The sequence below is a fragment of the Malaya genurostris genome, chromosome 1 (assembly GCF_030247185.1).
Source record: "Malaya genurostris strain Urasoe2022 chromosome 1, Malgen_1.1, whole genome shotgun sequence".
Taxonomy (NCBI): Eukaryota; Metazoa; Arthropoda; class Insecta; order Diptera; family Culicidae; genus Malaya; species Malaya genurostris.
This window is the reverse complement of record NC_080570.1, coordinates 84,962,964-84,974,184: the sequence shown is the minus strand read 5'-3', so window position 1 is coordinate 84,974,184 and position 11,221 is coordinate 84,962,964. Positions and strand designations below refer to the sequence as shown.

Genomic DNA, 11,221 nt, shown 5'->3' with positions numbered 1-11,221 from the left:
ATGATGTGGGGTTCCGTTTACAATGATAGCAGATCATCCTTAATATATAATATTTGCGACAATTTTAGCATGACGGTACTAAATATGGGTAGCATGACACGGATCCCAAGACCTCCTGCACGTCCAAGTGCATTAGATTTATCTCTTTGCTCGACTTCAATTCGACTAGATTGCACCTGGAAAGTATTTCCTGATTTACACGGTAGCGATCATTTACCAATCATCATCTCAATTAGCAGTAACAAAGGCATTGCTAATTCAGTTAATATTCCATATGATTTGACAAAAAATATTGACTGGATTAAATACCAAAGTAATATTTCAAGTGCCTTAACTTCAATGGAAGAGCTCCCCCCACTTGAAGAATATGACTTCCTCGTTTGTTCGATTCTGGAGGCCGCAGAACAAGCCCAAACCAAACGATTTCTTGGTCCATCGTCTAACAGAAGGCCTCCAAACCCTTGGTGGGACAAAGAGTGCTCAGATGCTAAGCACGCGAAACAAAATGCCTTCAAGACGTTTTTAAAACGAGGAGGAGGAACTCCTCAGAATTTTGAAAAATTCTTGACTTTAGAAACCAAGTACAAGAGCATACTTCGGGCCAAGAAATGTAGCTATTGGAGACATTTTGTCGAAGGTTTGTCAAGAGAAACCTCAATGAGCACTCTTTGGAATACGGCCAGACGAATGAGGAATCGTAACGTAGGAAATGAGAGTGAGGAATACTCGAACCGATGGATATTTGATTTTGCGAGGAAAGTTTGTCCAGATTCTGTTCCTACGCATAGCATTATTAGGGAATCTTTTTCAAATAATGGTTCCATTGATAGCCCCTTTTCTATGATGGAATTTTCCATAGCACTCATGTCTTGTAACAATAACGCTCCTGGGTTGGACAGAATTAAATTCAACTTGGTGAAGAATCTGCCCGACCTCGCAAAAAGACGTTTGTTGGAATTGTTCAACAAGCTTCTTGAGCAAAATATTGTTCCACCTGACTGGAGGCAAGTGAAAGTTATCGCCATTCAAAAGCCGGGGAAACCAGCTTCCAATCACAACTCATATAGACCCATCGCGATGTTGTCCTGCATCAGAAAATTGTTCGAAAAAATTATTCTACGACGTCTCGACACTTGGGTCGAGACGAACGGTTTGTTGTCAGATACTCAGTTTGGCTTCCGTAGAAATAAAGGGACGAATGATTGCCTTGCATTACTTTCGTCTGACATCCAAATTGCCTTCGCTCAAAAGCAACAAATGGCATCTGTATTTTTAGACATTAAAGGAGCATTTGATTCAGTTTCCATTGATGTTCTTTCAGACAAGCTTCACCAACATGGACTCCCAGCGGTTATAAATAATTATTTGCACAACCTTTTGTCAGAGAAACGCATGCATTTTTCACATGGCGATTTGGTAACATTCAGAATTAGCTACATGGGTCTACCGCAAGGCTCTTGCCTCAGTCCGCTCCTCTATAATTTTTACGTAAATGACATTGACAGCTGTCTAGTATCCCCATGTACACTAAGACAATTGGCAGATGATGGCGTAGTTTCAGTTACTGGACCCAAAGCTATTGATCTGCATAAACCATTGCAAGATACCTTAGATAACTTGTCCGATTGGGCTGTTCATCTTGGTATCGAATTCTCTGCGGAGAAAACAGAGTTAGTCGTCTTTTCAAGAAAGCATGATCCCGCGCAGCTTCAGCTCCATATGATGGGAAGAATGATCCAACAGGTTTTGACTTTCAAATACCTCGGGGTGTGGTTTGATTCCAAATGCACGTGGGGAGGACACATTAGGTTTCTGATAACAAAATGCCAACAAAGAGTAAATTTTCTTCGAACAATAACCGGATCTTGGTGGGGTGCTCATCCGGAAGATCTAATAAAATTGTATCAGACAACGATACTTTCAGTGATGGAATATGGATGCGTTTGCTTTCGTTCCGCTGCAAACTCTCATATTATCAAATTAGAGCGAATTCAATATCGTTGTTTGCGAATTGCTTTAGGCTGCATGCATTCGACACATACAATGAGTCTTGAAGTTCTGGCGGGAGTTCTTCTATTGAAGGATCGTTTTTGGGAGCTTTCGTCGCGACTGCTAATAAGATGCGAGGTACTGAATCCCCTAGTTATTAATAACTTCGAAAGGCTAGTTGAGCTTCAATCTCAAACAAGATTCATGACTGTATATTTTAACCATATGTCACAGGAAATCAACCCTTCAAGATATATTCCTATCCGTGTCAGCCTCCTAAATGTCCCTGACTCAACTTTATTTTTCGACACATCCATGCAGCGCGAAGTGCGTGGAATTCCGGAACACCTACGCTCGTTGGAAATCCCAAAAATATTTACAAGTAAGTTCAGGCATATCGACTCTGAGAAAATGTTTTACACGGACGGATCGCGAATTGAAGAAGCGACAGGGTTTGGTATGTTCAACAATAATGTTTCGGTCTCCTTTAGGCTTCAAGAACCTGCATCTGTTTATATAGCAGAGTTAGCAGCAGTTCATTATAGTTTGAGTATAATCGTCACATTATCTCCAAACCATTATTTTCTTTTCACAGATAGTCTGAGTGCAATTGAAGCCATTCGCTCAAAGGCTGCTGGCAAAAATGAACCTTTTTTCTTGGGCAAAATAAAACAGTGCCTGAACGTCATATTGAATAATAATTATCAAATCACAATAGTTTGGGTTCCGGCTCATTGCTCCATTCCAGGCAATGAAAGAGCCGATATTTTAGCCAAACGTGGTGCTATTGAGGGTGAAATTTATGAGAGACCAATTGCTTTCAATGAATTCTATAGCGCGTCTCGCCAAAGAACACTTGCCAGCTGGCAAGCTTCTTGGGATAAAGATGATCTGGGTCGGTGGATGCACTCAATTATTCCTAAAATATCGACAAAGGCATGGTTCAGGGGACTGGATGTGAGTAGAGATTTCATTCGTGTGATGTCCAGACTCATGTCCAATCACTACACGTTAGATGCACATCTCCTTCGAATTGGACTTTCCGAGACTAATCATTGTGCTTGTGGCGAAGGTTACCGCGATATTGACCATGTTGTTTGGACATGCGTGGAGTATCGTGATGTCAGATCTCAACTAATAAATTCCTTGCGTACCCAAGGTAGACTATCCAATGTCCCAGTTCGCGACATTCTTGCTTGTCGTGACGTTCCTTACATGAAACTTCTTTATTATTTCATTAAGTCCATTGGAGTTCCAATTTAAATTTTATTTTATGTTAGATTGTTTTCTCTTCCATGAGCTCAACCAATAGCCAGCTATCTTATATTAAATAAAAGTGATGAACTGATACAAACAAACCTGAAATAGTTATAAGATCATGTACAAAATAAATGTATTTCATTTAATGTAATTTATAATAGCAACTCGCTTGATAAAAACAGTGTTTAGATTAACTAATGAATACCAACATACTAATAGGATATTCGAAATGTATTAGGTTTAAAGTACTATGTATTGTAGATGCCACGGCGAAGAAAAACTTATGTATATTGCCTATGAAATAAACGTATTTATGAAAAAAAAAAAAATATACAAAGACGTTCGGTTCCAGTTCGCCTGCCCCTAACACTCGGTCCATTAGTCTCGATAACGTGGCAGGACTGTTGACCAGACCGAAGGGCATGCGAGTGAATTGGAACAGACCTCTCCCGAGTACTGAGAACGCTGTAAATTTTCGCGACCGAGGATGTAAGGGAACCTGTAAAAAGGCTTTGGATAAGTCAATCGTCGAAATGAACTCGGCTGTTCCCAGTCGACTTAATATTCGATCAGCATGAGGAAGCGGATAAGAGTCTCTGACGGTGCGATCATTAAGTTTTCTTGCGTCTAAACATAGGCGAACAGTACCATCTGGTTTGTCCACGGGAACAAGACGCAAGGCCCAGTCACTATAAGACCTCTCAATTATTTTTGCTTTAAGCAGTCTGTCCAACTCTTCATTGATCTGTGCTTGTCGTTTGGGTGACGTTGGAAATGGATTAGTTCGTGCCGGAGACATTTTTTTTGCTTCTTCCGTTAGCTCAATTCGATGACTAATCCAGATTGTAGTATCAAGAAACTCTACGTCTGCGACTTTAAATTTCGCTTTTACGGTTTCCAATTGTGCGATCTGCTCTTCATTAAGCCTGTTTTCTAACTCATCTAACCCGACATCGGGTGTTCTGTTTGGGCTTCCTGAGTTGGCGTGGTATTCCAAATTTTCAACCGTCACCGGTTCAATCATAGGACGGATTTTGAATGACTTCCAAAAGTTCATTCCTAATAAAAGTCGCCTTTTTAACGAAGGTACGATAAGAGTTTCTACAATTTGCGTCTCGCCATTGAAAGTAACGGGTAGATGAACTGTACCAGTTACGTTTAATTCTTCTCCATTGGCGGTTCTAAGACACACCTCGGAGGGGAATACTTGTAATTTGCATCTTTCAATAAGTTTGAGAGCACCTATTCCCAGGACACTGAGATGGGCTCCGCTGTCGAGTAAGCCCACTATGGGATTACCGAAAATAGTTATTTGTGCGAACGGTCTCTCGTCATGTTCGAGATGTATAATATTTTCATAAATTTCAAATTTTGAGGTATGAATATAATCAGTACTAAGTACTTTTTCAAAACCAAGTGACTGAAAAGCTTCACTTTGTATATTTTGTGAGAGGGGCTTTACGAACGCTAGACGTGTCGGCCCTCGGGGACAGTCTTTGGCGCGTTTTTTTCGCAGAACGGACACGATTTTGTATCCACGTTATGGAAACCACACTTTTGGCAATACTTATGCCTGGGACGCTCACACTCCCGAGCATGATGCCCTTTCAGACGGCAATTGAAACAAACACCATCTTTTGGCGGTTGGTAATTTTCCAGCAGAATTATAAGACCTTCGTGAGAATCCTTAACTCGTTCCTCCCTACCGGTTCTCCCTACGCTTTTGCTTTCTTCTTCAGAGTTATTGCCGCGGGATTTAGATTTGTAAAAATTTCGCGATCTGTATTGTTCGTTTTCGAGGTTACGCGTATTTTTGGGCCTTGCCCCTGTATTAATTTCGTTGATTTGTGCGGTTTTACCGCGCGTATTGTCAATGGTAGACGTTTGATACTTGTACCAGTATGTTGCATCTAGACGTCGGCCGAACTTTTTCAAATCCGCTAAGTTATCTATCTCTGACGAAACCGCGTGGCCCTTGTAATCCGCGCGCATGTTTCTAAAGATAATTTCAAACTTCTTTTTCTCGGTTAATGGTTTTGTAAGAGAGTTGAAGATTTTTTGCATTTCCATGAAAAAATCTTGGAACTTTTCGCGGGGGCCCTGCTTTCTTGATATCGCTCGTATTTCACTAGTATGGTCATGATCTGGGCTTAAGAATTCTCTTTTCAATTCTTCTTTTAGTTCGTTCCAGGAAGTGAAGTCATCGTTTTCAAAACCTGTCATGAACCACGATTTCGCGGAACCACTAAATAAATGAATAGCTGACTTAAATAATTCTCTATTCGACATGTTTTCCGATTTCGCCACGAACTCAACCTCTTTTATGAAGCTCATCAATGTTTGACCGCAATCGGAACCGTCGTATTTCAGTTTCCAATCACTTACTGGCCTACGTTTACCAACTCGATTAAAACTTTTTTTCCTCAAATCTAAGTACGATTTGTCTGATGACCAGCCCGATTCTGTTCCGGTTGAACTCCCTGAACTTGGAATACGATTACGCGATGTTTTTTTTTTTGTTTTATAGGACGAGAAATCTTTTCCCTAGTTTTATTTTTATTTGAACGATAATCCGAATTCTCACTTTGGTCATCTTTATTGCGTTCTTTTCCCTTTCCGCCAAACTTTAACCTTTTCTGTGCCCCCTGATTGGTTTGGGGTTTTCCAAACATCCAAGGATATGCACCAGCTTGCATGAACCATGGAATCAAATTGTTTTGTAGAGGGATTGGATTTTTATCTACCGATTGTAAATTTCGTTTCATCTTCCGACCTGGTGTAACAAATGCCTTATTATCATCGGTACTAGAGGAGCTCGATGAATCTTTCGCGGGATCTGGCGTTGATTTGATTGCTAAATTTGATAACGTTTGGTTAATTTGATGTATTATTTCTTGTTGTCCGCTTTGGGAGAATAATGAAAAATTTTGATTGTAAATTCCACGAATGCAGGAGCATATCGCGTCAACATCACTAAGATCGTCATCATCTTCAGCGATTTCGGAAATACGTTTAGTACGCGCGAAATAATGAACCAGTCGTGTCTTTAAACTTTCTTTTGTTCCTTCATAACTCTTCTTTTTTGCCAAGAAGTCTTTAATTTCCTTCACCTTCGCATCTATTTCCAAAATTTCTGTATTAGTATCTATCTCTAACCGATTGAAATCAATATCCGCATTACCCTGTACTCTCTCGGTTTTTAGTTGCTCTCTTAGCCGCCTAGACAGAGCCGCGCGTGTCTCTAATTCTTGAAACTCAATCCCTCTAATCGCAAGTTCATATTCGATCTCACCCTTGTCTAAATGATGAACTAGGAGGTTTTTATATTGCATATCGAACTCAACATCCATTTTAGATGGAAATTTCACCGTTTGGTTGTACCTCAAAGCATGCACTTCGTTTGGAGGACGAAGTTAAATATTAATCAGCGTGCTGATTTCACTCTCCCCGTTCGGGGTTTTGAAAAATTCTGGGTTTTTGGAGTTGGGCGCCAATTTGTTGCCCCACGACTCGCTCAGTGGGTGGTTGAGGAGGGGTTATTCACACTACTACTGTTCAACGTTCGGTGCTAGCATATACTCACCACGTGTATTCTTTTGCTAACGGGAACATTAGGAAAACGAAACATTCACTGTAGGTAATGGTCAAGGTGGACTACCAATAGGCGAAAATGCTACTTTACCAAATGCTCCAAAGCGAAATTCGGGAATCTTTCTTTGAGGTGAGCACTCGAAGGCGAGGGCTGGAGGCCCCTTTCGAGCCTGGAAACCGATGCAAACTAGTGTGTAACGACACTAATAATGACTACCCTTTCAAACTAAACTGACACAGATTTTCTGAACATTATTAACAAATTTATTGCTAGCCTAACATTGGTTTTCTTAAATCTATGTGACGTCACATGGGATTGTTTTACTTGCGGTTTTTATTCCGGTATAGTAGTGTGCATTATCTTCGACGAGATGATCGATGATCTTCAATAGTAACTGACCATGTTCCAGCCGTAGGTAGTCTTGGAATTTTCTACGGAATTGTCCCAACCAACGGTATGTGGGACGCCATCTCTCAGAAGCAACACACGGGGTTCTCTTTATCCTGTATGCCTTGATGTTTATCGAATCTGTCTTTAAAGTTCACCAATTGACGTGGGACTAGTGAGGTCGGAGTTGCCTTGTTAGTGGCTTGCGGTTGGACCGCGTCAGGTTTCTCTCCGTTGGTCACTGTAAATGAAAATGGCTTCGGACCAAGTCTCCAGCCCAAAACAAAAAGGCCGCTGGGACCTACCCAGAAGACATTAGCAATTTTGTCACGTGTTTGCTGAGGTCTAACCTACATCCACTATACATAATTTATTTTATTATTTTACCTTTTAACAAATTTTCCTACGTTTTCGTGTTAACTGTGGATGCCTTGTCGCTGTTTTAACACTATTAGATATAAGTACATATTTTAATTTGTATGACACACTTTTAATTTGTAATTTAACTAACCGTATTACTAATTTTAACTGTACAATAGTATCATAAATTTACAAATGCTCACTGACTTTTATTTTCACTAAGCTATAAGAAAGGATAACATTAATAAATCGGTACATCACTTTTTTTTAAGTAAATCACTTTAATCGGGAGAATCGCGCGCACTTCTGACTCCTTTGAGTGCTACTAACAAAAAGACCATTCCCAACTTTTGCTGAGCTCAGCCAACCTTGTACAGAATCGGAAATCGGAAATGTTTTTTATTTTATTTTGTTGCCTAGTCCATACAGGCTGACTTTATAAACTGTCAAATATTGGTAGCTTTTCCAATAGCACCAACCACAGCGAATGGGATGTTGCGCGACAAAAAGTTCTAACCGCTGCAGTGATACACGTAAGGTGCATATCTGCCACATTTACCTTCGTGAGTGACCCATCCGTCTCGCATGTAAACACGGACGTGGAAGGCTATCACTCACACTGGTGAACGCCTTAGACTAATAAGACTCTATGATTTTAGAAGAGAGGAGTGGAAACTGAGCAGGTCGCGTTTAGCCAATGTTTGTGGCGGAGACCAACAATCAAAATTGTACCCACTGGTTACATGGTGAAAAAGCAACGGTGGAGAGCATTACACAAAATCAGCCGTTCTAATGGCTCTAAAAGTTTTCTAAGGAACTATTAGGATTTGTTGTTCGCAAATCGAAAGGAAATATCCTCAGTTTAGTGCAAATCTAGAACTGTTGGATTTGATTTTTGCACTTTTCGCTGTGTGAAATTCACAGTAATCGAGATCAAGTCACAGACTAACAGACATGACAGTATGAGTAAATTCTAATAAAAATTATTTTTCGTGATGCACTAGTTCCACCTATATTGTACTGCGCGAACTATTTACTATCTGTACACCCCTTGTGTTATGTAAAAGTTTTTTTACTAGTTGGTTTCCCCTCGTTTGTCAACACCGATCAGCTGCTTGCAGGGATGCCTGATTTCATCAAAATATTTGAAAATGAATCGTCACAATGATTTATTGGATTACGTTGATAATATATTTAACTTTTTCTTGATGTTGGAGGGTAACCATTTATTCGACTCAAATTTGTTCATCTAGACTATTTTTTATTGTGTTGGTAGTTTTCACCCGAAATTAAGTGGCGGCAGACCAGAAGCAAGTAAATATTGTAACAAAACGGGTTCGATTTTTTATTGAGTTGGAGGATGAGAAGTAGGCGCAATTATGTATATAGTTTAGGCAATATCAAAGATAAACTCAAGATAGAGTAGTCTGCGATTTCTTAGGTATCATTTGAATAGGACCCCTCGATGAGCTCGGTTCACTGTCAATTTGAGTATTTTGAAGCAAAACAACAAGTGTCTGATCACTAGATGCGTCGTAACTATGACAATGATTGTTTATGTTTGGAAAATATCAAGTTACAGTATGAACGATATTGAGAAATTTCGCTTTATATCAGTGATTCTTAGAATAAGAAAGTGAAAACTACTTAGAACCATTGTCTAGAATTTATTTAGTTTGTTATAGCCTCATCCCATGAAGCATCAGTTGTGGCAAGAAATCATTATATGCTGAATGTAAACATATGTGTGCTTCCTTTCTAACTTGTATTGTTTCCATGGCATTTTGTCGGAACTAGTCGACGCTTGTTAACGGAGGGTCAATAAAATTACATTATTACTGAACCAACTGGTTCACGATTACTGACCCAACATTTTTCAATGAAACGTATGGAACATTGTAATCTTCAGTTTATCTTTGGCAATATGTATTAAATCTGTATCCTGCATGAAATTCGCATGGACGTATACAAATCAATACATTACAGGTAATTCTGTATGAATGGCAACTCTGTTGGTAAATGAAAAAAATAAACACAGTCTAGATGACAGACATGATGTTTTTGATAGGGTAACGTGGCGCCATCATGACACATGTGAGTACTGTCCCAAATAATGGAATATTCGAAATGACCGTTAAAATGATTGAAGAATCAAATTTGAGTGTCCTGTCTGTTAGTCTGTGATCAAGTGATGTCTTCTTTGTTTTTGAGAAAAATGTGGGAATGCTTGCATAATTCATATTATTGATCAACTAATTGATATTCGGAAGTGTTAAGGAATGTGTCAGTTGTTTTCGTATTCACGACATCCAGTTATGTCTCTGACATTACCCACCCGCCTTTTTTATCAAGAAACGCCTGCATTCAACACGATTCAGACGATCAATCAACTTCAATCGACGTCAAGATTAATTCAATAATTTTTGGCCGTTGTGTTGACGTGAATTGCATACAATTAATGTTGTTGTTCCATAACCGTTCCATACCGGTGATAGTCACCTGATGCAACGTGTGAACCGCTCTTACATATTGTTTTGTTTTCATCGGAAAATATATTGGGCACTAATTCTGTCTGTGGTGTATTCTTCAGAACATTAACACGACCTTTGTAAAGAATGGCAGTTTTTTTCTCATAAATACGTTTATTTCACAGGTAATATATATAAGTTTTTCTTCGCCGTGGCATCCACACTACATAGTTCTTTAAACCTAATACATTTCGAATGTCATATTAGTATGTTGGTATCCAATAGTTAATCTAAACACTGTTTTTATCAAGTGAGTTGCTATTTTAAATTACTTTAAATAAAATACCTTTATTTTGTACATGATCTTATAACTATTTCAGGTTTGATTGTATCAGTTCATCACTTTTATTCAATATCATATAGTTGGCTATTGGTTGAACTCATGGAAGAGAAAACAGTCTAACATAAAATAAAATTTAAATTGGAACTCCAATGGATTTAATGAAATGATAAAGAAGTTTCATGTATGTAAGGTCACGATAAGCAAGAATGTCGCGAACTGGGACATTGGATAGTCACCTTGAGTACGTAAGGAATTTATTAGTTGAAATCTGACATCACGATACTCCATGCATGTCCAAACGACATGATCAATATCACGATAACCTTCGGCAATTCGAAGGAGATGTGCATCTAACGTGTAGTGATTGGACATGAGTCTGGATATCACACGAATGAAGTCCCTAATCACATCCAGTCCCCAGAACCATGCCTTAGTCGATATTTCAGGAATAATTGAGTGCATCCACCGACCCAGATCATCTTTATCCCAAGAAGCTGGCAAGTGTTCTTTGGCGAGACGCGCTATAGAATTCGTTGAAAGCAATCGGTCTCTCATAAATTTCACTCTCAGCCATGTTTGGCTAAAATATCGGCTCTTTTATTGCCTGGAATGGAGCAATGAGCCGGGACCCAAACTATTGTGATTTGATAATTATTGTTCAATATGTCGTTCAGGCACTGTTTTATTTTGCCCAAGAAAAACAGTTCATTTTCGCCAGCAGCGTTTGAGCGAATGGCTTCAATTGCACTCAGACTATCTGTAAAGAGAAAATAATGGTTTGGGGATAATGTGACGATTACACTCGAACTATTATGAACTGCT

General features: G+C 39.3%; 1 protein-coding gene across 2 annotated transcripts; it reads right to left on the bottom strand.

Moving 5' to 3' along the window:
* Window positions 1–3,512: 3,512 nt before the first annotated feature.
* Window positions 3,513–8,326, bottom strand: LOC131440655 (uncharacterized). Of its 2 annotated transcripts, XM_058612128.1 has the most exons (4): window positions 7,869–8,326; window positions 7,740–7,811; window positions 7,616–7,676; window positions 3,513–7,529 (listed from the first exon to the last, which is right to left on the bottom strand). In XM_058612128.1, exon 4 carries the CDS (start codon window positions 6,597–6,599, stop codon window positions 5,679–5,681), a length of 921 nt encoding a protein of 306 aa, XP_058468111.1. In that variant the 5' UTR covers window positions 6,600–7,529; window positions 7,616–7,676; window positions 7,740–7,811; window positions 7,869–8,326; the 3' UTR covers window positions 3,513–5,678. The 2 variants fall into 2 exon arrangements, with proteins under 2 accessions (XP_058468111.1, XP_058468112.1); XM_058612129.1 differs by having other exon boundaries at window positions 7,740–7,878.
* Between the last annotated feature and the right edge of the window lie 2,895 nt (window positions 8,327–11,221).